Source organism: Equus asinus, chromosome 3 (genome assembly GCF_041296235.1).
Source record: "Equus asinus isolate D_3611 breed Donkey chromosome 3, EquAss-T2T_v2, whole genome shotgun sequence".
In the NCBI taxonomy this organism is placed as follows: Eukaryota; Metazoa; Chordata; class Mammalia; order Perissodactyla; family Equidae; genus Equus; species Equus asinus.
This window is the reverse complement of record NC_091792.1, coordinates 35473764-35501621: the sequence shown is the minus strand read 5'-3', so window position 1 is coordinate 35501621 and position 27858 is coordinate 35473764. Positions and strand designations below refer to the sequence as shown.

The 27858-nt window shown below is 40.6% G+C and overlaps 1 protein-coding gene and 1 long non-coding RNA gene across 3 annotated transcripts in view; one reads left to right on the top strand and one right to left on the bottom strand.

Annotated features, from left to right (window-relative positions):
* Window positions 1-25238, top strand: part of LOC123284518 (uncharacterized) — a 74903-nt gene extending 49665 nt beyond the window's left edge. The window contains exon 4 of the long non-coding RNA XR_011501949.1: window positions 24740-25238. This is a non-coding gene — a long non-coding RNA (uncharacterized lncRNA). The remainder of the gene's footprint in view (window positions 1-24739) is intronic.
* EDNRA (endothelin receptor type A) overlaps window positions 17358-27858 on the bottom strand; it is a 56187-nt gene continuing 45686 nt past the window's right edge. The window contains exons 6-8 of one of the 2 annotated variants that reach the window (XM_070504865.1): window positions 24068-24201; window positions 23529-23637; window positions 17358-17590 (exon numbers count right to left, since the gene is read on the bottom strand). In XM_070504865.1, coding sequence (XP_070360966.1) covers window positions 17582-17590; window positions 23529-23637; window positions 24068-24201 — 252 coding nt within the window. In that variant the 3' untranslated portion in view covers window positions 17358-17581. Of the gene's footprint in view, window positions 17591-19601; window positions 21534-23528; window positions 23638-24067; window positions 24202-27858 lie in introns of those variants that run through there. The other variant, XM_014838139.3, reaches the window with a different exon arrangement.

The window sequence follows — 27858 nt, the reverse complement described above, 5'->3', positions numbered from 1 at the left end:
TAATCACAGGGATTGAGAGTCTCTGAGGAAGTCTCAGCTAAGCCAACAGGGAGCCCCAGGACAAACATCGCCCATTAGAGTCCCATGATGGACGGGAATGAACCAGCTCTAGAACCTCCGCCATGCTTAGTCTTTGACTGAGAGGAGGCTGGGGAGTGTGTGGCCTTGGAGTGAATGCTTCAGTAGAGCTGAAACTTAAGGCAGCCAGAGGCTGTCAGTTAACTACTCCTTACAGCAATTTCTCTCTTGAAAGGAGATCTGAGCAGTACACTCACTCCCATGGCTGCACTCCTAGAGCTCCATACTGCATAGAACTGGGTTCCATAGAGTCCATGGTGATGATGGAATTCCAGAATAGCAGAGGTCAGGTGATGGCACTTAACCATCTGAGGCATGGTAGACATAATTATTAAGTCAGGCAGACGGAGTAGAGTTGCACCCAGGGCATTGTGACCTGCAGTGATCTGTGACAAGGTCTAATAGATCATGGTTTTCTTGGGAGTGAATGAGATAAACAGTGAGCCAAATCATGACTTGACTTGTATAATCAGAAAAAAATTAAGAGCTGCTGAGAAGAATACTGATATCAGCTGTCATATTGGAAAGTTGCGATCTCTTTTCCAGTCTCCCGATCTAAGTCAGTTCTTATACCTGAGCCCATCAATCGAAGGTGAGGCTTTGTCCCCTAAAGGAAGAACCCTTTAATGTCACTGCAAGTATATGCAATAAATGGTTCCCATTCTATCTCAAAGGGAACTGTGACTGTTTAGCAGAGTAATTGTACACTATGGAAAGAGATGGACTTTTGAGAGCTATTGGACGCAGGGTCTAAATTGACACCCATATCAGGGAATGTGAAAATGCCCTCATGGTGCCAAAGTTAAGAGTGGAGACATATGGTGTCCAGATGATAAATGGAGTACTGGCCCAGATCCATCTTATAATGTGTCAGTGGGTCCACAGACCCAGCGTATGGTCATTTCCTCAGTCCCCTTGTGAATAATTGGGATTGATATTCTTAGAAACTGGAAGAATGCTCACATGGTTTTCCTGACCTGTGGAGGAAGAACCATTATGATAGGAAGGCACAGCTGGTTAAGTACAACCACTTGGCTTCTGCTATTCTGAAATCCTATCATCCTTGAAATTGCTTCTCCCAGCAGAGACAGTAAGTCAGAAGGAATATTGCATCCCAGGTAGAATTACAGAAATTAATACCATTTTTGAATATTTAAAGAATACAGAAGTGGTAGTTCCCAGCACATCTTCATTCAGTTCACTGCTATCTTCCCTGGAAAAATCAGATGGATCAAGATGGGTGATGGTGAACTTCCACAAGCTTAGTGAAATGGTGGCCCCCAAAGCAGTATCTTATTAGAGCATATTATCATAGGTCCAGGTCCAGCCTCTGGAACTTGGTTTGTGGCTGTTGATCTAGCACATGTGTTCTTTTCTTGTCTGGAAGGAGGATCAAAACAGAACATTCATACAGGAAGGACAGCAATATATATTCCATGCTGCAAAGATATGTTAATTCTTCTGCTTTCTATCACAGTGTGGTAGGAATGGACTTTGATCATTTTGATATTCCACAGAACATCATAGTATTCACTATCTTAATGACATCATGTTAATTGGGCTGATGCATAGGAAGTAGAAAGTAGTCTTGATGCCCTGGCAAGCTTGATACATTGGTGCCACAGTCTGGGAGATAAATCCTACAATGATTTAGGGCTCTTTCATATCTCTGAAGTCTTAGGAGCTCAATTGTTTGACCTATGTAGGGATACCCCCTCTAAGGTAAAGGAAAAGTTATTGTGCTTTGAACTTCCTACAGAAGTTCAAAGAACAAAAACATGGCACAGCAGCAATGGGCCTCTTTAGATTTTGGAAGCACACATATTATTCTTGTGATTATCTGACCCATTTATTAGGTAAGTCAGAAGACTACATTTTAGGTGGAGCTCAGAGAAGGAGAGGGCTCAGAAGCAGGTCCAGGCTTGTAGTGAAAGCCAGTCTACTGCTCAAGTGACAAGACCAGGCATATCCCATATAATTTGGAGTAATCATGCTAGATAAGGATGATATGTGGACTTTCTGGAAGCCCCAATAAGAGATTTATAGGCAAGACTTCTAGAGTTAGCAAAAATATAACTTCTGTGTTAAAGAAGTACCCATCATTTGAAAAACAGTCTCTAGAAGTCTACTGTCCTAGAAACGGAATGCCTGAAAATGGGGATATCAAATAACCATGTGATTAAAACTGCCCAGTATGAACTTTGTCATGAGTTACATTCCTAAGTCATAATGTTAGAAAGATGAAGTTGCAATGTGATAGGATGAAGTAGTGCATCTGGGAGCTGGTCAAAGGGCATAAATAAGTTACAGGGATAAGTAATCCTGACCCCCATGCCACCTACTTCTCTTGCACCCATACCTTTCCCTCAGCTCACCCCTGTCACTTCTGGAGGAGTTCCCTATAACCAGCCTGGTTCATGGATAGCGTGGCTCAATATGTTAGTGATATCTGAAAACGGACTGCTGCTGCACTATGGCCCCCCTTGGAGTGTACCCTATAGGGCAGTAATGAGGTGAAATTCTCTCAGTGGGTAGAGCTTTGAGCAGTATGCATCTGTTAATTTTGTATGGTAGAATTGGTCTAAGCATTGGCAATGACTTGGCTGGTTGGTCAGGGGCCTGAAAAGAGCAAGATTGGAAGACCAAAGTAAAGATCTGGGGAAAGAGGAAGAGGGATGGGCCTATGAGTTTGGGCACAAAAATCTTTGTGTTCATAACAGTGTATGCTGGGAAGCATCTGTGGCAGAGGAGTCACTTGGCAATAAGGTGGACAAGATGATACATCTGGTGGATGTTAGCCAGCCTCTGTCAGTGCTTGTGCAATGGGCCCATGAATGGAGTAATCATGTGTTTCAATTATCTATTGTGGTGTAACAAGCCCCACCAAAACTTAGGGGCTTAAAAATGATTCTTTGGCTTTGTTTTGTTTTTTTTTAATTTCTCCTGATTCTGTGGATTGTATTGGTGGTTCTTCTGCACTACTTGATTCTATTTGAGCTAGGACTATTGGCTAGGGAGTCTTGGAGCTTCTCCACAAAGCCCCTCTACTTAGCTAGCTTGGGCTTGCTCATAGTATGGAGGTCTCGAAGTAGTCAGACTTTTTACATGGTGGCTGGATTCTAAAGGGAAGCATTCCAAGAGCATGAAAACAGAAGCTACTGGCTTCTTGCTGCTAATAAGCCATCTCCAAACTTAGCAGCTCAAAATAAAAATGATTTATTATTTCTTATCATCCTGTGGGTCAGGAATTTGGGCCAGGCTGGTTCTCTGCTCCATGTGGTGTCAGCTACTCCATTAGCTGCATTCAGCTAGTGGTTGGTCTGGTCCTGTAGGTCCAAAAAGTCTTCACTCCTTAGTGCCTCAGTGCTGCTCTAAGTGGCCTCTATTTTAGTTCAGGCTCAGGTTCATAATTCAGTTATCTAGCCCAAGCTTTTGTACAGCAGAAGATGGGTTTACATTCCTTGCCAACAGTGCCTCTGATATTACTAGTGCCTTCTGACCTCCTGTACCTGATTTCCTGACATGGATCCTCCTAAACATTGTCATAGACCAAGTGACCCATTTTGGGGGAAAAAGATGTCTGATCATGGGCTCATGACCACAAGATCCATCAGTACTACAACATACCTTATCACTTAGAAACAACGGCCTGATAAAATGTTGGAATGGCCTATTAAAGGCTCAGATAAGATGAGAGCTTGGATACAACACACCTGTGGGTTTGGGGCACTGTCCCCCAATTCTGAGATGCACAATATCATGTTCTTCAGAGGATCCTTAGCAGGACCTTAGACCCCAGTTACCTACTGATGTAACCAGCTCAAAATAGACCATTTATTGCTTTTTCTTTGATCTCTCCTTTAATTTTCTATCTTCTTTACTGTTTCCTAGAGTTACTTTTCAAATAAGCAACCTGCCCAAGTCTGTGTCTCAGGCTCTGTTTTAAAGGGAAGCCATACTTAGACACTTCTTAGAGTACACTACTTTTGGTATTATGAAAAAAATGGAAATTAGCATACGTAGTATGCAATGTGCTTTCCAGATTATTTTTTGGGTAGATTCCCAGAATTGAATTGTTGGGTCAAAAGATGTGGATTATGTTTAAGGCTCTTGCTCTGTCCATTGAAAATAGTGTACCTACTTGTATTATTTCCAGAAAAAATATGATATTGTTGTGTCTCACTTTCCTTGTCAATTTTCATTTCTGTAAGTTGCAAGGAAAAATTTTGTGAAGTCAATGGCTTGTTTCAAAGTTATGAAGTAAGAGTGACATGAAACAATGGTTCTCATGTCATGTTTCATTGTAAAGTCCACTTCTCCCTAATTGACAGAGTATAGCTAGAAACAGCTAAATGCAGTCGTCCTTCACAAAGGAAAACTCTCAGAAAACAATATGTTCATGTAAAGGAAATCCTAGGACTCTGAACACTTTCTGATAAATCATTTCAATAAAATTGCAGTGGGTTTTAGAGGGGCAAATGAGAGTCTCTTCTCCTTTAAAGGCTTTACCAGGTGCTAAAGTGTCAGTGAAGCTTTTCGTCTTTTGATGGTGGTGGAGTTTGCGAAGATGTGCGCATAAAGAGAAAAAAATAATAATGTAAATCAGAAAATTCCTTTCCTCCTCTCAGATTTATAGGGTTCATCTATCTCTGTGTATAAACCACATCATTTGCTGAAGAAAAATGGACCTTAAAAATAGCTGACTTTCCTGGTAAAGTGATGCTTCTTTGTACAATAGGAAACTCCACCAACTTTGAAGCCTGACAACTTAATTGATATCCAAGTTTATTTTTAAAATGAGTTCCTATAAGAAATGATGTGAAACTTTTTAAGGGGAAGTACACAAGTGCCCCAGCAATGTATTATTTTAGTGTTTCTAAACTTAAGCTCTAGTTGCTACTACTAAGGTTAACAAATCAGAAGGGATTGGATAGTTTTAAAAGCAGAATACCGCCCACATATTTCTGGTTACTTAAACATTTGTTATTAGAAGAAACTGGGTTTTGGTTCAAATGGACATCTATTTCCTCTTCTTCTCGAAGATTCAAAATAACAGAAAATACACTTTCCAAAATAATAAAACCAAAAAATCTTTGGAAAGTGAGGAAAGGTACCCTCAGTAGACCAGAAGATCTGAGGAATTCCTGAATGATAGAAAGCAAAAGGTGTTGTATCGGGGCTGGCCCCGTGGCCGAGTAGTTAAGTTCGTGCGCTCCGCTGCAGGCGGCCCAGTGTTTTGTTGGTTCGAATCCTGGGTGCGGACATGGCACTGCTCATCAAACCACGCTGAGGCAGCGTCCCACATACCACACCTAGAAGGACCCACAACGAAGAATATACAACTATGTATCGGGGGGGCTTTGGGGAGAAAAAGGAAAAAATAAAATCTTTAAAAAAAAAAAAAGGTGTTGTATCGATGGAAGAAGCAGAACAGTAGAAAAACAGAAAAATGGTAATGGCAAGGAGTTTAAGCGTATTTATTGGTAGAAGAGCTTGGAGAAATGCTTACCTGGGAGTCAGGGCCATCTTGACAGGCGTGCGACCTGTACAGCTGCATAGTGCCCTGTGCTTAGAAGGGGCCTCTACTTGGTTTAATGCCCTGCTATTGTCTCGAAATTCTGAGTAATTTTTAAACAAGGAACCCTGTACTTTCATTTTGCACCAAGGCCTGCAAATTATATTCCAAGTCCTAACTGTTAGTACTGTTCTTCCACTCCTTAAACTGGGGCTATGGGAGCGGTTGCTTTATCCTTAGGCCCCACGTTATTAATGCTTCTAGCCAACAATAGGCTTGCATGAGGCCCCTAGAGGGATTACTCATGCCTGAGAGAAAGTGTAGCACAGGATTTAAGATAACTGTAGGCTTGTAAAATAAAACAAAATGAAGAAGAAGGAAGAGGACAGGAAGAAGAGGAGGGGGAGGAGGAGGAGGAGGAGGCCAAGTCTTCCAGGGGTAAAATACACTAAAAAGTCATTCATAATTTGGTATTTGAAGGAGTTCTTGGTTTCTCACCCATATTGGCTGCCTGTAAACACAATTCTGTCTACTTTTTTACTGTCACTTTTCAAGGGAGAGCCCCCTGGAGAAATGGACCTATACAACCATAGAGAAAACCTGTCTCAGTTGCCTATGTTAACAAATATCATCCATCATTGATAAATAGGAAGAGAGAACAGCTCACCAGACACAGGAGGAAAGCAAACAATGTGAAATGGAAGACCAAAGGTGAAATGATAATTGATCCAGGAGAAAACAGGTAATTCAAGGAACAGAAGAGAACTTTAAAAGTTTAAATTCTATTCCCAGAGATATTCAGGAAAATATTGTATATTTCTAGTATATATTTATATCGTATATTTAATATTTAGGAAAAACCAGGCAACTATATAAAAGGAGAAAGCAGAGTTCAAGAAAGAATACATAGAAATTTTAAAAAAATGGCAAAATTAAAAAAAAAAAGGACTAAGTTGATTATGAAATTGGTGGGGAAAAAGATCAAGCTGATAACCTAAAAGATAAAATGAGATAATCTCCCAGAGTTTAGAGCTGAAAAAAAAAGAGATGGAAAGTATGAAAAATCTTTTCCTTTATCTCTTATACCTTGCTTCTTTGAGTAAAATAAAAATACAAATAAATAATAACACATTTCCTTGAATTTTAAAAGACTCTAGTTTTCAGATGGACAGTGCTCACAGAGGTCCAAGAAAAGAAGAACAAACAAAACAAAAATGAAACTGAAAACATTTTAATCTGTTTTGTTCACAGATTTATCACTTGCACTCCTATACCACTTGTTGAGTAAAAATTTGTTGAATGAATGAACAGATGAAAATATCCTCTTGAAGCCTCAAAATTCCAATGAAAAAGACAAAAATCTTAAATGCGACCAGAGAGAATAAAAGAACAGATTATCTCAAACGAACAGGCATTTGTTGGTAGGTGTCTCTTCAGCAACTAGGGACATGTTGACAAGCAATACCTTCAAAATTTTGAGGGAAAATGATTTTGTACCTAGAATTCATTACCCAGCAAAATTACCATTCCAGTATGAAGAAAAAGACATTTTCTTCCATCTGAAAAAATTACCCCAAGATATTCAATAGAAAAAAAATATAAAGAAACAAGAGTAACATACAGAATCCAGAAACATAGAAGCCAGAAGTTCAATGAATAGCAATTGGAGGATGACAGTTGTATGGAGACTTAGAAAGCAATAGTCCATAATAGAACAGGAAGACAGAGGCTCTGTAAAGCCTCTTTAAGGCTTTAAGAAGAAAATTATTTCTACCCACAATTTTTGTGATTAAAAACACAGAGCATCTTAATATCATGAAAGCATATTTTTCTTCAGTTGTCAAACTAATAAGAGGAAGACAATCAGAAGGTATAAAGCTTTACGCCATACATAGTCTAAATACAAACTAAAGTCAGTTCCACTCCTCTTCTGGTTTGTAGGGCAATTTCTGGACACTTCTGCCTGATCCTGTCTTGGTTGGAAGATGAGGCTTTCCCCTTACGTTACTGTCATCTCACAAAGTATTAAAGTCTCCAGTGATGGATGAACATTATTGCAAACTGTATACTCATCGATGATGAGTGGTGGATGCTCCTTGGGTGATAATCTGAGTGACAGCTTGGATTGAGTCAGGTTCTATTCAGTCCTTTTTATTGAGATGGAAGGGTCTTCTCCCAACCTCTCCTTGAGGTTTGTTCAGTTCTTCCTTGATGATGATACTTGATTTATTAAAGGAATACATGAACATGACTTCCACAAAGACTCTCTTGGCTGTGGGTGATTGTCTAAGACAGTGTTCTCCAGCAGCTCCCAGACCATGGCCAAGAAGGGCTGGACTTCAGGGCCACAGCTGGGACCAAAGTCTGTATGCCTATAATCCAATGCACAGGGATGGGAGTACGGTGAGACTCCTCCTGGGTCCCTTAGCATATAGTGCTGGATTCCCATAGCTCCTGCAAGGGCACCTTTGTCTGTAGATGGATGCCAAATTGTTGTTGTTGAGGGGGGCAATACAAGTGGGGGATGTCTTATTTGGCCATCTTGCTGATGTCACTCATAGTTTGAATAATTCTGGAGAGCGCTAGGGCATAGGGGCTGTCCCTAGTTGTTTGGTACCTGGCCCTGGGGTGATTAGGGCAGGGGAATAGTGGCCCCCAGAGGCAGATAGAGAAGGTGATTGGGGTATGGGCTGTGGATTGGTTGGTTTGTGTATGAAAGGTGTGCTTGCAGGCCAGTTGTTTGCTATCTTAGGGTGACTAGAAGGTTGGGCTCAGCTGGTTACCTCTCTCTTAATGCAGTTTCAGGGCTTCTCCATGTGGTCCCTCGTGGGAGGTGGCTGGTCTTCTTACATGTTGGTTCAGGGATTCATGAAACCACAGTGGAAGCTTCTAATCCTGTTAAAAATCTAGGACTGGATATAGCAGAGTGTTGTGTCCACTGGTACGTTATTGGTAAGCAGTTATAGGCCAACCAAATTCATTCATGAGAAGGGGAAATAAACTCTATCTCTCCATGGGAAGAGTGTCAAAGAATTTGTGGCCGTCTTTAATCCACCAAAGCTAATAATGAAGAAAGGAAGCCCCTCGTCCCATCCTTTACCTCTCCTGATACCTGTTTCCCAGAGGCAATTATTTTCAACTTTTTAACTATTGTTACTGGTATTTATATTTTGAACAATGTGGTTACACTGCCATTTCCCTGGATTTATCAATTTTACACATTATTTTTTGGCTTCTTTTCAGGTTAAATGAGGTCTTACTTCAATCTCTCTCTCTTTCTCTCTCTCTCTCTGTTTACACACACACACACACACACACACCGCACACACATTTTCCCTTCTCTGATTACCTCAATAGAGCAATGTCATTATTTGGACGATATTAGATAATCTACTAATTCTATCTTTTCTTCCTGGAGACAAGATCTCCTTTCCAGAACTTTCTGTCCCCCTGCTCCTATCTGGACTGGCTGCTCCAGGCCTGCTTCTGCTCATCTGTCATCCTGGGACTTCTCTTCACTATTATTCTGGGAAGTCTCTTTGCCTTTCTCCTATGTTGAAGTCTCTGTTTTCCTGAATCCTATGTTTTCTCTTTTTTGATTAACCACCTTGTTTTACTGGAGTCAATTTCTTTTATCCCTAAAACTCATCTTGGGTTTTTCTTTTCTTTTTGGCATTAGTAGAAGTCATTTGTCTTATTGGGGATGGAAGGAAGGTGATAGTGAATGTTTGAGCAACCTTCTCCAGCATGGAAAGCAAAGCTCTTGCTTCCCTTTCAGGAATGGGAGATCTGGGAAAAAAGTTTCTGGAGAAAGCTCTTCCTGCTCTTGAGGAAAAGGAACTGATTCTATGGGACCCAGGTTTAATGGATGATCATGGCTCTACCTATTAGCCATTAATAGCTGCTGTCAGAAAAAGAGAAAATAGAGCTTTTTTGGTACGGTAACAGAAGAAGAGGAACATAGGTTTAATTGGGAGAAACTGAGGAAGGGAGAAGAAGGGTATATGGGGTGTGGAGGTGAACTCAAAGGCTAGGAGATAGGGGTCACTGCCAGAGAAGTTCAAGTTCACACCATTGATGGTCCTGACCTTTATGGAGAATTTCATATTGCTGGCCTCAAGCGTCCTGCCAGTATATCATACAGCCACTGTGGGTATGAAAGCAATACCCAGCTGAATCTCCTCTCAAATAGAGGAAACTGCTTTCTTATTTGCACCCTCCCTTTACCTCCAGGACAACGATAAGATCAAAGGAATCCTTGAACACCTAGTGAGGAGGTTTGTGAGTTGAACTGAGCATGCTCGAGCATCTCAAGCTGGAACATTCGAATTGGTCACTTGCACTATATATACAGAGTAGGGTCAAAACTGAATCAATCTAAAATGACTGTGCAACAGTTTAGCTTCTATATTTCTATAACTGACTTCATCTTCCTCTGGAGCTACTTAAATTCCTGGTGATTGTAGAAAATCATTTTTTAAAGCTTATGATTAAAAGGTAATTTAATCTCTTCCAGTTTAATAGTTTCATTTTATGAGTGTATATATATATATACTTGTATTCAAACAATTTAAAATTCAAACTCTCCACCAGAGTTGTTTCTCTTCTGAAGAGTCTCCCTTCCTTCTCCTTATGCCCAAGATGGTGTCTGGGTACAAGGAGGAGCTTATTTAGCCTCATAGCTTTGGGGAAGGGCTCCTTGTCCAAGTGATATTGTTCACTCTATTTTCCTGTTGATCACCACTGGGGTATATATTCACCTCTGCAGTTAGTGACTTCTATCCTCTCTGCATCCCCTGCTGAAATGTCCAGTTTTGTCCTCCATTGGCTGTGTGGCTTACCCTGTCTAACCTGTGGCCTTCAGTGTCATCTCACCTCTCTTGATAGTGACACAAAGGCAAGCCCTCTAGCTCTTGACTCTTGATTAGCTTCCGTGACCTTCTCTATATCCTTTCCACACTGGATGGGAAAGTATGGGAGACTTGAGAATAGCTAATACAATCCTCTCTGTCTAACAACTCATGCTTCTTTCTCCTTAGCTGCAGATACCCATGTTGGTTTAGGCCAGGAGACACTCTGAGGAGGTCTGCTCACGCGTTTCAAATAGGAACTGTAGCACACAAGGGCCTTTTTCTATGCAGGACACAATTCACCAGTCTGAGGCTCCCATCTCGTCTCTTCCACATCTGATTTCTGTCTCCACAACCCACCCCTCAACTGTCTGAATCTTAGGGGTGTGGGGCGGGAGCACTGAAACCCTAAAGAACCCAGGTGGGATGTGCATGTTGTTCCCTCCTAAGCTTTTCCACTGCTCACTAGAAGAGTATGTATTCTCCCCAATCTAGTGGATAGTTCTCTTATCATGTCCTCTTCTGTGGACTTTTGTTCTAGATGGTATCTGCCATCCCCTCTCCTCAGGCGATTAGGCTGTAATGGTGGAAAGAGCTTCAGAGACAAAAACAAAAACAAAAACAAACTCACAAAAATCTGGATTACTAAAAAGGAAAATGTTCTGCGAGGCATTGAAAATGATTTCTCATTACCTCTTTTAAACCCACTCTGCAGGTCTAATCCTATATCTGTTCTCTTGAAATCTTAGGCCAAGCCGAGAATTTCTGTGGTCACTCTTTAATAGTTATAAAGTGTTTTGTTCACAAGAACAGTCTTATATCAACAATAGAAACGTGCAGGCCAGTGTAACAACCAAAACCCATACTTGTATCTAATTGTCATTGTATAAGTTTCAGCTCAAAAATCTTCTCCCCAGTGAGGCCTTCTCTGACCATCCTATATTAAAAGTAGCCTCAAGGCAGCCTCCCAGCCACTTTCTATTGTATTACCTTGATTTAATTCATTTAACATATTTATACTGAGGGCTTACTATGTGCATCCAAAATTAGTCCAGGCACTGGGGATATTACAATAAACAAGATAGACCGGGTCCTTTCTCTAGTGGGAAGGGGTAGACAATAGACAAACTTAAATGAGCAGGGAAAATATCATTTAGCCATATGTGCTGTGCAGAGAATTAAGACAGAGTGCTATAGAGTGACTGGGTGACTAATTTACATTGTGCGGTCAGGAAAGGTCCCTCTGAGGAGGTGACCTTTAAGCTGAAATCCAAATGACAACCTTTTACTTGTTGCATACTGTGTAATCAACAGAGGCAAGAGCTTGTAAGATTGTACGTCATGCAGCATAACTCCTAGATGAGCATACTCGAGCGTAACCACACAATGTTCCCTGAGGTATTGGGACAACCTGGTGGAATGATGAGTGATCCCAAGCATGGTCAGAAGTTATGCCGTTATTTTGCCTGAACCAATTCATGGTTCAGTAGAATATTAATTTCCCATGACCCTTCTACTATTTGCTTGAAAGAGACCCTGGGATGCTGGGCTGATGACAAAAGTGGATGTCTGTATCAACTAACCAAGCCTAAGGAATTGTGCAATTTGTAATGGAGTTGCTAAATGTCCACAAATGATGCAGAATCTGAGAAACAGAAGGTCATGTGGAGGAAGTACTGAACTCAGGCTCTCTTCTGCCTGTTGAATTTTGGGCCCAGGAACATTTGGAAATTGCGCACTCAGTGGAGGAGGAGGACTTAGAAAAGAGTATACCATTTTATAAATTCTCCATGGACACACGGGAAAGGAAGAGAATCCTGTTAGATGGCTTCAGGGCTTCCTCTCCACCAGCCCCCCGACCCACAGATTTGGAACACTGAGAAAGACTCTAATGTGGAGCAGCTATGAGACTGGGAGACATTTGTAGACAAAGGCTTTAAGGTACAGTTATTGAGGATAATATTCATCTCTAGTTTATTGGAATTATTTGAGCCAATTCCTGTAATAAATCTTATATATAGCTATATATGCATATTCTATTGGTTCTGTTTCTCTGGAGAACTCTAATACAATAATCAGTTGTTAAATTGAAGAAAGTTTAACACTATCATCACCAAAAATTAGAGATAAATTTTCTCCCTCTATATAAACTCATTACAGAGCAACATGTTCATTATGGAAAGAAGTCATTGTTATGGTTTCTATTGGTACCTATAGATAGCCTTGAGTGTGCATGAGACCCCTCTGACTCCAGCTATAGGTCAGTCTGCCCTGAGTCCCTGAGGAGCTGACCAAGGTGAAGAGTTCATCCATACACGTGCACTTGGATGGGTATCCTTCCAGGATGTTCCTGTAAGGTACTATTTAAAAATGGCACTCTTCTATCTATAGTACAAACAGGCCCTGTTCTTGTCCCTAAGTGTAAAATGTAGAAAAGGGGCATTCATGAGTAGGAACTCGTAGGAAATCACAGCCTGAAGAAACAGACGCTGTTGATTAGTCAGAGAGGAAGAATCTTTCTTCCTTTCTGAGGCTGCCATTTCCAACTCCTCTCATCTCTTCTGGGAGCTTGACCCATCAATAACCTTGCTTTCATCCACCTATTATCTCTTCATTTTACTGGCCTCAATTCTTCTGTCTTGAAAACGCTGAGGTTGTTTTTCTCTTGAAGAAATAAAACCCGTTCCTTTGAACCTGCTGTTCCCTCAAGCTGTCATCCTAGTTCTCTAGGACTCTCACTGTCAAACCCTTTGGAAGAGTGGCCTGTGCTTGCTACCTGCACTTCCCAACCCCCTGCTCACTAATCTCCTTACCTCTTTCGTTGATTTCCAGCTTCACAAATGACCTAAACCTTCATTTGGCAGCCACTTGGGAGAGGCATGTTCTCTTAAAGGCAATTGCAGTTAGATTTTGATACGAGGAATATTTAGATACACAGAAAAACTTAACAGCCATGCTCCAAAGAGCCTGAAATGGAGTTCCTAGAGTGGTCTATGGGAGCACCCAACAGAAAGGTCACGCTCCTTCACAGCAAATGGGACTGAAGTTGAGGGGGAGGAAGTTGGATTGCCAATTAGCAGGGAGATCTCATACACACTAAGATGCCCCAGATCGAGAAATTGAGAGAGTGGTTTCAAATATGAGCCCCAATTTAATTTGCTAAAGAATCTAACATTTTCAATGTCTGGAATTTGCCATTTATGTTCAGCAGTGAAAGAGAAATGTGTGCTGTCCTTGGTCAGTTTCTTCCGGAAGCAGACCTGGAGGCAAGGATTTGGGTGTAAGTGGTTTGTTAAGGCACAACCCCAGGAAGAAACCCATAAGGGAGTAGAAGCAGCATGCTGGGGAAAGGGAAGAAGCTAAGAAAGGTGAGGTTTCAGGTGAAGTTGCAGACTCAGCCTGATCTCCTGGGGTGCTTGGTGTTTACCTCACCTGAGACACAAGAGCTGGGCTTTTGCACTCCCACACAGTAGGTCAGGTCCTGGTGGGGGTGGAGGTGGACATAAAATCCCCAGGCACTGCCTCTTCCCCTTGCAGGCTAGGAGGCTCCAGTGTCTAAGGGCAGGCTGCTGAAAGTTGCAGGTGCAAATAGTTAGTAGCAAAAACACTGAAGCTGGGGATGGGTGAACAGAGCCCATACAAGAGGATCTGGTCAGGTCTCCGACACTGTCTGCTACATACGCTTAAAGGTAGATGCTCCTTCAGGGTGACCGGGCCCGTGTAAAGTGGAACAATTGCAAGGCACCCAGAGCCCTGAAATCTTTAACAATGAATCAATCTAGGACTGGTGGGGCCATTCTGGAGACGATCTGGCAGTAGTAGGGATATTAACTATGCAAAAACCCTGGGACCCAGCAGCAATTCCACTCCTTTTTAATTGTCCTGGAGAAATCCACAAGTCTCCATGGAGACTTGTACAAAGATGTACAGTGTAGCCTTGTTTGTGGTAGCAAAGGACAGGATAAACTAAACATAACACACACACACACACACACACACACACACATATATATAATGTGCAAAGTATAGGCATTTTTCCTCCTTGCATACATGGATCATTCATTAATTATTGTTTTTTTCTGTAAGGGCTTTAAATATATTCTAGATCTGTTTTATATATTATTTTTATAATTTGAAGAGAAAAAATTATTTTTAAAGAAAATAATAAAAATTGAGAAATTGAGCTAAAAACGTGAAAAAGCAGGAGAACAAGGATTAGCAGGATATATGGACAATATCCTCCCAGATGAAGAAAGGAAGTGGCACAGCTATTCTCCCTGCCCTTTCTAAGGCCATGTGGGTTTTCCTTTGGGAAGTCACCCCCTTATCGCACCCCCCTACTCCAGCTCCAGGAGTTGGCCCTTCTTGGCCTGAGCTGGTCAGCAGAATTCCACCCCTCTTAACAGGGTCTAGATTGAGAGGGAGGAGCAGTGATCAGGCCTAACTCCATAAGGCTTCAAAAAATAGAGAGAAGACTGGACCTCGGAGATCATTTTTTTCATTAGGCACAGATGTACACATGAAAAGCCTAAAAGAGCACAGATGTTCTTTAACCTTGTCACATTTAGTAGGTTTTCTTATTTCAAGATATTTTAAAAACATAGGAATTTAACTGCAGTTAATTCCAACTGTCACACTTTGAGAGAAATAGGGAGCTATAGTTAGGAGGAGAAATGGCTGTAATTCTGTAAAAACTTGCATAAACGGGAGTGAGTCAGGGCTGTGCCCGGTAGGCGCCTGGGGCCTGTGATTTGGCTGATCATATGCCACCACGCAGTCTGGGCAGGGTCCTTTACTCTCTCTCATCTGGGACAAATCTGTCACCCAACACCAAATATACAATTGTATCTACTGTCGTAGAATCAAATCCAATTACAGATGATCAGTTCTACGTAGATAAATTAGGTAAGGGACTGTGGTTTAGGACCAAAAAGGAAAAATGTGTGGAATTATCTATATTCCCTTGGGAAGAGTCCATGACTCTTCTGATCATATCTAGGTTTGACATTGCTGTTCCCAATTTATTACCTCCCAGGAAGAAAAGTAGAATCTACTGAATAATATTGATGCTAAAACCTTGGGAAACCACGAGATATTAGGACTGCTGGCTTCATCAGATCAAAACTGAACTCTGCTAGCATGCTTCATGGGGAAAGCGTGGCTTTGCAGTTACAAAATTATTTCCAGTCCTTGATTATTCCTTGATTCTAAGAACTGTGGCCTGTCTCCTTTCAGTTTTAGAAACAAAAAATTCAGAGTATCAGTGCTGACCAAATATAGACACTGGTTTCTCTTTGTTACTACTTAGAGGAAAGTGTGACACAAGCTTCTCCAAATGTAGGATTATTAAAAAACCCACTGGATGGGGCCAGCCCCATGGCTGGGTGGTTAAGTTCGCGTGTTCTGCTTTGGTGGCCCAGGGTTTCTCCAGTTCAGATCCTCGGTGTGGACCTAGTACCACTCATCAAGCCATGCTGAGGCGGCATCCCACATGCCACAACTGGAAGGACCTGGAACTATGTACTGGGGGGCTTTGGGGAGAAGAAGCAAAAAATTAAAAAAAAAAAACCCACTGGAGTTTTTCAATGTGAAGACCCCACTGAAATTTTAGAAATAATCAATGGCATATAGTGGATTTGTGCCCTGATTTAACTTTGCTTGTTTGAAATATGGAGAAAAATCAATAAATACAGTGCCGTACTAGATTATGTTACAAATAAAGGAATCATAGACTCAGAAGACATATATAGTGTCTAATACTATATCGTGGACTGGTAATACTATTAAAAATAACAATAGAGGTAATAGGAAGTGAAAGATTCATATTTGTCTTGGCTGTTTCTTGGGATTAATCTCCAATTTGTTTCATTACCTTAATAATTTTAAATTTACTGAATAGGTTTCTTTTTGGATGGAGAAGAATATATATGTATAGACCGAAAAAACTCATGATGTAGAGACAATACTATATTGCTTATTATTATGTGACTCTCCTAGCAGTAACATGCTCACTAAAATAAGAATTGTAGAAGCAGGAGACCTCACACTGTGTTCACTGGTGTTACCAGCTTAGGTTTAAAGAACTTTGACTACTTTTGCCTTTGTGCCTTTACTGTCCCCTATGCTGACATCTACTAAGACACCACTAAGCATGTCAGTGCATTTATTTATTTATACATCTGGTTTCATGTTCCCAGCAACTAGCACAGTGTCATATGGTGGAGTGAAAAGATAAATCAAGAGGGAGAAGTAGTGGGGGAAGAACAGGTGGAGCGCAGGGGATTTTTAGGGCAGTGAAACCGTGCTGAATGATACTGTAATGGTTGGATAACTGTCACTGTACATTTGTCCAAACCCACAAAACGTACAACACAACAGTGAACCCTGATGTAACCTATGGACCTCAGTTAACAATACTGTATCAACATTGGTTCATCAAATATACCACACTAGGGGCCAGCCCCATGGCCAAGTGGTTAAGTTTGCGTGCTCTGCTTTGGAGGCCCAGGGTTTGTGGGTTCAGATCCTGGGTGTGGACCTACACACCGCTCATCAAGCCATGCTGTGGTGGCGTCCCACATAAAAGAACTAGAATGACTTACAACTAGGATATACAACTATGTATTGGGGCTTTGGAGAAAAAAAAGAAAAAGGAGGAAGATTGGCAACAGATGTTAGCTCAGGGCCAATCTTCCTCACCAAAAAAAAAAATGCATACCTTGAAAAAAAAATCACACTAACACAAGAGGTAAATAATAGGGGGAACTGTGTCTAGGGAAGGGGGAGAAAGAGAGTATGTAGGAAGTCTCTGTACATTCCAATCAATTTTTCCATAAACCTAAAACTACTCTAAAAAACATAAAGCCTATTAATTTAAACAACAAGAAGAAAAGATAAATCAAGATACCTTAGATGAGATGCTCTTAGAACATGTGTATTGTAAGCAACAGAAAACCAAACTTAACTGGCATAGGCACAAAGGTAAATGTGTTAGTTTGCTTACTCAAGTCATAAGAAAGCATTAGGGAAAATTGAACCAGGGACTTCAATGCTCTTTTCCATCTTTGTAACACTCTAGATTGACTTTCTTCATAATGCCCAAACCATGGTGGCCAGCAGCTCCCAGGCTCACAACCTTTCAGGCTTCCTACAGGGAGAAAGAGTTTTTCTTACTTTAGTTGTTATTAGAAAACTCCCCAGGGGATGCTGGGCAGCCTAGCTTGGAAATGTGAACACCTTTAGACCATTTATGGAGGTTGAGAGACAGGCTCCAATTAGAGGGTGGCGTTTATAAGGCTGGAAACAGGCATGATAGGAAGCAATTGCAGTTTTCCTGGCAAGAGAGGTTGGTGGCTGAGAAAAGGGAAGTAGTAGAGAGAAGTGGTCAGATTCTGGATATACTCAGAAGATATGGTTGTAAGGTTTTTTTTGAGGCATTGCATATAAGGTGTGAGATAAAGGAATGGGAAATGACTTCAAAGTTTTTGTCCTGACAACTCAAAGCATGATATCATTTTATACATGACAGTGCTAAAATAAAGCTGTCTTTAACTGAGCTGTGATGGTTAATTTTATATGTGAACTTGCCTGGACTAAGGGCTGCCCGTAAAGCTGGTAAAGCATAATTTCTGGGTGTGTCTGTGAGAGTGTTTCCGGAAGAGATTAGCATTTGAATCAGAAGACTGCGTCAAGTAGATTTTCTCTCACAGATGTTGGCAGGCGTCATCCATCTGTGGAGGGCATGAAAAGAACAAAAAGGTGGAGGAAGGGTGAATGCTGTCTGTCTCTTGAGCTGGGACGTCCATCTTCTCTTGTCCCGGACATTGGTGCTCCTCGTTCTTGGGCCTTTGGACTTGGGGACTTACATCAGTGGGCTACCCCACAGTTCTCAGGCTTTTGGCTTCAGATTGGGAGTTATACCATCAGCTCCCTTGGTTTTCAAGTCTTTGGGCTCAAACTGAATTGTATCACTGGTTTTCCTAGTTCTCCAGCTTGCAGATGGAATATTGTGGCATATTTCAGCCCACATGATCATGTCAGCCAATTCCCATAATAAATCTCCTCTTCTATCTATCTATATATATCCTACTGGTTCTGTTTCTCTGGAGAATTCTAACACATGAGCAGAGGAATATTATGGTGGCACAGGTGACAGGGATATCAGCTTAGTTTTAGATATAGTATATGTGTTAGCCTTCCAGTTGGAGATGTCAAATAAGCAGTTGGAGATATATGTGTCTCTTCCTCCAGGGATCCACTTGACACGTTGTTTATTGACTGTAATTGTTTATTGTCCGACTCCTTCCTCTAGAATGCAAGCTCCATGAGAGCAGGAACTTAGCCTGTTTTGTTCACTGCTATATCCCCAGTACCTAGAAGAACTCCTGGTGTATAGTAGATGCTCATTAAAATTTAATGGAAAGGTGAATGAAGGAATGAGAGAGTTAAGTGCTCAGTACAATAAAGTAGGTTGAGAATACAGTACAGTTAGGAAGTATCTGTTTGAAAGTAAAATCACTTTCCTGGCTATGACTAGGGAGAGGTTTGCAACAGGTACTATGTATCAAACATTTTCTATGTAGAACCATGTAAAAATGAAGAGACACCTACAAGGCTCTGTAAACTTTTATTTTATCCTTACGGGCCACTACCAATGCAGGGCCTTGGCTTCTGGCTCATTTCTACAGGTTTACTTGGAACGATGTGATAAAGGAAGAGACTGAAAATATTCCTACTAGTAAACCATGGTTACTGACTGGCCCATAACAAAATGCACATTGAAGCCTGTGTGGTTATTCAGAAATCTATGACCTTCTGAACTTATAAAATGCATTTTTCATATGCAAGAGACAAGGCATCTTAAAAAGAAAGACAATTGTCTAAACAAAATGGTGGGAACTTATGGCTTATATTATAGGCATATATCACTCCACGTGATACACCAGTGGAGTAATGGAATTTGACTGCTAACATATCAAGGAGCCCTGCAATTGGATCACCTGGAACCTGATATCATTTTATAGATGACTGTGCTAAAATATAGTCCAACAAATCAGCTTAGCTAATTTATCCTCAGTAATATGTCTGATGAAGTCTGATAGAAACATCAGACCACTTGTCAATCTCATCACCACATTGCGTGCAGGATTGGGACAATATAATACTTTAAAGTTTAATGACTTTTGCTCCAGCACAGGAAAAAATACAACCCCAAATACTGCTTTATCAAACCAACCAACCAAACAAAGCCCTATTGCTAACTCATGGCTCGTCCCCTTTCATGCTGCCTCCCATATTCCATTTGTAATGATAACACGGTCACAAGATTTATGAACACAGATAGATTAAAACTGACTGAGGCCAGTTGTCATGAACAACCACCTAGATTTCACTCCGAGTGTGTGCTTTGGCATCACTCCAGGGCGTTATTACTAGGTCACATTAAGTCCATCCATACCATCACACACATGCATGTATCACACACACAAATACATTGCATAGAGACAATCACAAAAAAACTGGTTAAAAGAAATGTACAGTTGTTTATATATATTTATGCACACACAGTAAAAGATTTTCTGCTATACTCACAGTCTGTAAACATCTTGGAAAATGCCCAGCAAAAGTCACTGTGGGCCTTTGAAATGGTGACCATGTGAGGAGTGGGGGTGGGGGAGGTGTTTAGGTTCCTACTGGAAACCCAGAGAAGTGAAGAACCATAAGTTCATGGTGGCATTTGGGGGTAATTATATTTCACTGACATGATAAACTCAGCTGGCTACTTTGAAACTATATTTCCTATATGGAAAACAGAATGACCACAAAAGTCTTACTGCCAGTTAACATTTTAAGAGAAATCAAGAGACTATGAGGTGATATGTATAATGTTTATATATGTGTACATATATATGCATGTACACACATACACATGTTACTGTTACAAAAAAAACTCAATGAAAATTTCTAATTCTTCTAAAAATATTTGACCCTTTTCTCCAGAGTGTGCTTTAGCTTTCTACGCATTACACTGACAGTCTTGGGCATAGTTAAATGACACATACATTTAAATTTTGGTACATGATATTGATTTTACATAAGATACATTAAAAAATGATTTGGACCTGTGAAAAATAGAACTATTTGACTCAAGCATTATTTTTAAATTTAACATAAAAATATGCTCAAGAGCTATGATGAAACACCATTAAAAAAAACCAATTAAAAATTCTTTGAATAGCAGCTATTAAACTGCCATACATGAGTATCAGTCTGTGCTGTAAGTGCTTGTATTTACTGTAGCTTGAGAATTCATGTTTTAAAAATAAAACAATGACATGAGAAACATTAACCTACTTGCTTACCTGAATTGTTTCACTTCTTTTTTTTATCTTTTGCAAAATATGTGTGAATAGGCTCAAATTAATCATTTTTAGGCTACTGTGAAGTTAAAAAGTACTGGCACTGAATGACGTTTCAAATAAAGGTGACTTAAACCCATACTGTGTTTGGCAAGAAAAAAAAATCACTTAAAAAAATAGAAAACATTGTCATAAATCTCTAAACTCTCATGGCGACCAGTTCTCATTGATCATATGACAGAACTGCCATGAAAGCTAGTCATGTCTTCAAAAACTGTATTTTCATGCAAAAATACTAAATATCCTTCTGGTTTAATTCAACAGTCTCTTTTCCCCCTGCCAACTCCCACCATTTTTTAGTGCTGAATGTAACATGCAGAATATGCAAATTAGATAAATTAAAGAAGCGAGATTCATTGATTTTGTGGGTATAAAACAGTCCACCCTCCAATGTTTTGGAAAGCACTTTTCAGGGGGTGGGAGTGCGTCACAGGAGAAGGATCAGAGAAGAGATTTCTGGAGACACAGTTGCCGTGATTTTTTTTCTCCAATAGGATTTGAAGGCATATTGACTAATGTTTCGTAATATGTTTAGTTTATACTGTCCTTATGGCTGCTCCTCTCTGTGTTGTGGTTGTTTTGTTCGTGGTTCTTCCACTGGATGCTTGTTCCATTCATGGGGACCGAGGTCATCAGACTTTTGGATTGGTAACAGCAGCAGCAGAGGCAAGACTGGGAGAAGGAACAGACTCTAAACAACATGAGCCTCACAACCCATTCCCAGCAGAGTTTGGAGGCCTTGGGCCCCCACCAACAAGGGTCAAATCCAGACACATCTCAGGACAGAATGTGAGCCTTAACAGGAATCTAGAGTATGGAGCCTGTTATCCCTAGGTAGAAGTTAAACTGTCCATTCTAGTCCAGAGAAATGGATCCCTCGTTTCTTGTTTTAATTTATTCATCATGTCAAAGAGGAAGGGAAGGCAGTGTTGGCCAGAGGGAGAGCCTTCTCTGACTTGGGAAGGGCTGGGAGGGGCCTGGCATTTATCCCTTGTGCACCAGCAGCGTGACTCTCTGCATCGGGCACCTCATCTGATGCTCATACCAGCTCATAATTCCTAGGTGGTAGGTGCTATTTTCCTCATTTTTATGAATGAGGACAGTCAGGCTTAGAAAGGATATTAAGAGGCAGAACTGGAATTAGAACCCAGGACTCTCTAGATTGGGCTCTTAACCCTGGGTATGATGCCTTTTTATGAAGATCAGTCAAAAAATGTGTTCAGGGGACCGGCCCAGTGGCCAAGTGGTGAAGTTCTCACGCTCCGCTGCGGCGGCCCAGGGTTTCACCAGTTTGGATCCTGGGTGCGGACATGGCATTGCTCATCAGGCCATACTGAGGCAGCGTCCCACATGCCACAACTAGAAGGACCCACAACTAAAAAATACACAACTATGTACCAGGGGGCTTTGGGAGACAAAGGAAAAATAAAAAAACTTTTAAAAAAAAAGTGTTTAATTTCTAAGAGTTTGCACCTTGATTTTCCCTTCCCGTCTAATTAATATGTAAATTAATGAGCAAACGATATTAACTCTAGATTATATAATGTATTAGTGATGACCTGCATTTTAGTCAATCTTTCTTAGGACAGAATCTTTCTCAGAGCATTTCACGACTCGCAAACATTATCAAGCAGACTTCAAAAACGTGGCATACCAAATTTCATCTACTTGTATGATTCTTTGCTTAATATATATATGTCTGTCTCCTTTTAGACTGTAAGTTCCACGAGGGCACTTACTGTGTTTTTCCTCTCTTCTCTGTCCCTAATAACAGTAAACTCATACTGAATGCTTATTATTGTCTCAAGAGCTTAAGATACATTAACCTGCTGACTCCTGCTTATGAGATAGATACAGTGACCATCTGATTTTACAGATGAGCAAACTGAGGAAGCAGGAGGGGCACCACCTGGACCTGGGTTAGACAAGTTAGCAAGTGCAGAGCTGTGACGTAAATCCAGACTGTTTGCTTCCAGATCCGGCACCCGTGACCGCTATGCTGCTCTTCCTAATACGGACCATAAAGTGAGGTTAAACATCCTTGGCCAAAGATAACAGAATCCAGTTAGGATTAACTCTATGCTAAAGTCATTCCAGGAACTGGAAAAATGACAGCTCAGTAGGAAGTGCTGGGAGCTTCTGGACGACATGGGTTGACTGAGTTGCAAGGAGGTCTGAAGGAAGGAAGGAAACTGACATTGCATGAAGTTACTTAGTTCAGATTTCCAAAGCAAGAAGCATTTACTTTCCTTGAAAAGACTGTTATTAAATATACTATTAAACAGCATTTAATAGGAGCTTTCTTAACAACAAAGTTTATGTTTTTTGAGACTGTGGTTAAAGTTTAAGACTATGTAAGGCATGAATAAGTTTATTTATCCTCTGTGGCCTGGAGCTCACATTTGAGCATTTCTTTTTAAAGGAGGGTACTAAATTGGCATGTTATTAAGTTAGCGCTCTTTAACTGTAACCAGTAAATATGCTGTTGTCTGAACAGATACTGGTTTTCTGTTATGCTGACAATCTGACCCTCTTCCTGGGTAACAAAATAGGATTTTCACTTCAGCTGATGAAAGTAATATTTACAAGTGGAATTAGCGATGTCTGTTGGCTACTTATTATACTCATTTGGTTGCCCTTAAAAAAATACTTGCAAAACAGTCTTACCTGAAAACAATTTTTAAATTTCTTGCTCACAAAATATAGGGCTATTGGGTTTATACATGAATTCATGGTTGCCAAGTTAATACCGATGTAATCCATGAGCAGCAAGAAACTAGAGCAAAAGAAAATTGAGTAGAATAATTAGAACATAATGTTTTTAAATCTGCCACCTGGCATTTATCCCTAGAGTAAGCATTTTTCTTGCCCAGAAGCCATTTCTTATAGGTGGCAGTCAGAGTTTTCTTTAAAGTGCTTGTTTAAATGGCAGTTTCAGTCCTGCAGAACCTTTACAGATATACCCACCATGGATTAGCTCATACCATTACGCACAGCATCAGGAGGGGAGCAACAAAATTACAGATAACATGGCTTGCACGAATTTTGGGATCAGTTACGGGCTATGTCAGCTAAAGAACAATCATCAACTTTGCAGTTTTAGTTTACAGGGCTAACGAGAATGTAGACTAGATGGTTTTGTAAAAGTATTATAAACGTGAAAATCAGAGAAACTCCAATTTCATAATGCGTGCATAGGATCGTACCTAAGTAATTCACATCGGTTCTTGTCCATCTCATCATACACGGTTTTCTTCAAAATACGACTTAAATGAAGAGGGAACCAGCAAAGAGCAAAAATTACAACCAAGCAGAAAACTGTTTTTGCCACTTCTCGACGCTAAAGGAAAGTGAGAAAAAAAATACAATTCAGTTTAGTGTTTTTCTACTAGAGGAAAGAGCTACGCAACAAGGAAGCAGTAGATAGCAGAGAAAGAATAACTCAGAGAAGAGCCAGAACAGCCCGCCTCATGTGCCTCCGCCTCTTCAAGATTTGGGGTCCAACTTTCTAATCAAGGAGTTGCTAATGATTCTTTTGGGCAGCTTCCAGGAAGGATGGTGACCTCAGGCTTGTTACTAGGGCCAGGGCAGAGCTTCGATGGCAGGGCAGTGGCGGGAAATAGCTGGAGTTGAGCCAACACTGTGGCTGAGTCTGTGTGTGTATGGTGAAAGTATGGGGGAAAGGGTTAGCAAAAAGCCTCAATAACAGGTAACTAGCATTAGTAAGGGCATGGCAGTCAAGGTGACTGAACCTAACATTATAAAGAATGGACAAATCTACAAAGAAGTTTGGAAAACAAAACAGGAGTAGGAAGCAGAACAGAAAAAGCAATAGCAACGTGTTTTCTCCATTTCTTGATCTTCTTTTTCTTTTTCAGTGAGGAAGATTAACCCTGAACTAATATCTGTTGCCAATCTTCCTGTATTTTATGTGGGATGCTGCCACAGCATGGCTGGACGAGTGGTGCTGCAGCGAATCATGTGAGCTTAATCACTACACCATTGGGCTGGCCCCCATTTCTTGATCTTGAAGAAAGCTAGCATTGGGATTCTTTGCTTTTAAAATTCTTTAATAATGACATGTAGTTTCCAAAGATATACCGTTTTCCAAACAGAGGGATGAGGGTAAAGGATTATCAGCAAAGATAATTAGAAAAACTGGGACATGTTGACCCTGGACTGACTTCCGTTAAAGGTTTATATGCTTTCAAGTCTGTACAGGATCAGAAAAACCATAGGTTATGAATTATCTGCAACCAGTCATTTGTGTGCATTATGCTTGAATATTACAGTGCGTGCATTTGGAAGCCTAACTGGGAACATAAAGTGCAACTTGTCTGTAACTGGGATCAGTTAATGTTGAAATAAAACTGATTGAAAACAGGATTTGGAAGGGTGATGTTGATTCAACGTGAAGCATATAGCATTAAGTATGGGAAGCCTACAATAAGCCCGCATGATTAATAGAGCCATTTAAAAAGATTTCAGGGCAGTTGTCACAAATTGCTGCTCTAGCTCAAAGATCTAGGAGTTCTTTAATCTTTCAGAGTTATTGGGCTAGCTGGGATATGGCTTCAGAGAATGCATAAACTGGGCGATGATTGAGAGAAATAAAGGATTCCAACCTGCGCGAATGGGGGATCATTTTAAAGGGTCATTTTTGTACTCAGAAAGACAGTGTACCCAGAAAAACAGAAAAGGAGGGTTTTGCGGGCAGAGGTTAACTTTCCCTGAGCACATCCTCAAAGAGGATAAGTTCTTTAAAAGGTGATAGTAATATGTTGCCTGTCTGATATTTGCTTAACCAATATCCATTCTCCTCTTTTCCTTACTATCAATCAGAGCCTTTACTTTGTTATAGCAGCGTGGGAGCCTGGCTGGCCTTATCTGCATGGCCACCTGACACAGTTCTGACCAATTAGATTAAGTAGAAATTGTGTGGGGTTTCTGGAAAGCTACTTAAAAGTGGGGGATACTCCTTTGGTGCACACACACCCATGTGGTCTACGTTCTTCCCCTCCTTGCTGCCTGGAAATCAGACATAAGGGTAGAGCTGTAGCTGCTGTTTTCTAACACTGAAGGAAAGGTCAGCAAAACTGCAAACCCTTGGCCTCTGAGTCCCTTGACCACTGAACCAATGACATCTGAACTTTTTGCTGTGGGAGAAAGATAAACTCCTACTTGGTCTACTCAATGTTATTTTGGGTTTTCTGTTACCAACATCCAAACACAATTCCTAACTTTGTTGTCAGTATAATGAAGAGAAATTGGAGAGACCACACAAGAAGCAAGACCAAGAGCCCTCTAGGGTACTAGTCAAGGGTGGCAGGGCTTTTCACTCTGACCTAGCTCCCCCACAGTCCCCGCTGAAGACCTTCCCGATGGCTTGCTCTCTGCTGTTAGAATCTGCTACAGCTTTGACTGGGACGCAAGGGAACATCTATTGCTTGGAGACCCAGCCTTAGGCTCCAATCTCCATGTGGTTGAGCCAATCTCTTAACCACCTGTACAACAAGGCTAATGTCTGTCCTGCTTATCTCACAAGGTGCTGGAAGGAATCAAAGAAGAAAATGACATGGAAATGCTCTTTGAAAACTTAAAAAATGCCATGTAAATGTGAAGCAGCATCATATTATTACTGCTCCCAATCCCTATTCAGTTATTTTCAGAGCAGGTACCATGCATAGCTTCAACAGGCTAAAAAATGTTGCTAATGCAAAAATCAGCATTTAAAAACAGTTTTTCATAAATCTATTCTAATTACCTCCATTGCAGGAATGAGAGGTAATAATTGCTTAACATGTTTCACATCTGGAGTACCCGAAACATTTATGCCTGAACAAAGTCATACTAAAGTTTCTCAATATAATTTTCCTGTTAAATTTTAATAAAAGATAATAGCTACCATTTGTTTGGCATGTTAGATTTTACGAAATACATGTATACACATTAATTCCTTTGATTCCCATAATAACATTGGCTCATATATTATTATACCCAATTTACAGGTGAGGAGCTGAGGATCAGAAAAATCAGTTCAGTAGTTGAAAGGAGTTGCTGATGAAGAATTATCCTTGTGTATGATAATGACATAGGGCAGATTTACAGGCTCCATCAAGAACTCAAATTAACTTTTGGTGTGGTTGAGTGTCCTTATATACTTCTCTGTTGAGACTGAGAACTTACCTGCAGTCCTAGTTTTACTCTTTGAATTTCTAAATATCAAAATTTCCTGAGTACTTACTTTGAATTGGGTTCTATTAGACACTGTACATGCATTAGGTGATCCCCTTGATGTATTATTATATACATTTTACTGAATTTTTTAAGACTTAGAATTGAATTAGTATTTGTACAGAAAGGTGCAGGTATTATTATATACATTTTACGAAGAACTACAAGTTCAGAGAGATTAAGCAATTTGCCCAACGTCATAGAGCCAGCAAGTGTAAGCGCCAAGTTTTGCCCTCTCAAGCCCAGAGCTTTATCTGTTCTGTTTGCTGCCTGGGAGGGACCAACAGCAGCCTTCTACAGACATGTTCAAATTTCTTCTAGAACTTTGGGCCCTCCAAAATTTGACCTCTTCTTATGTATTGAATCCCATGTTCTATCATGAGCCTTCCTTTAGATGTTGCTCGAATGCGGTTCCTCTCCTTTTCCCACTCCCCCAGTGCAAGGTGCCCATTCTATTTTCTAACCAGACTCCTGTCCTCCCACCTGAAATGTCCTCTGTCCTCTTCTTCCCCATCAGACCCACTTATCCTCTATGAACAGTTCCATCCCTCTCATCCATGACAAGTTTCTCCATGAACTTATCTTATATCCTCCTTGGCTTTCTATAGCGTTGGCTACTTTTACCAACACCTTGTGATTCTATTTTCCAAATGTTTCATGTTTGTATTTTATTTCCACAACGAGACTGCAAAGCCTGCTAAAGGAGAAAGTCATATGCTTCTTTGTGTCCTGGCATAGTTCCAAGCCCAGTTCAATCTATAGA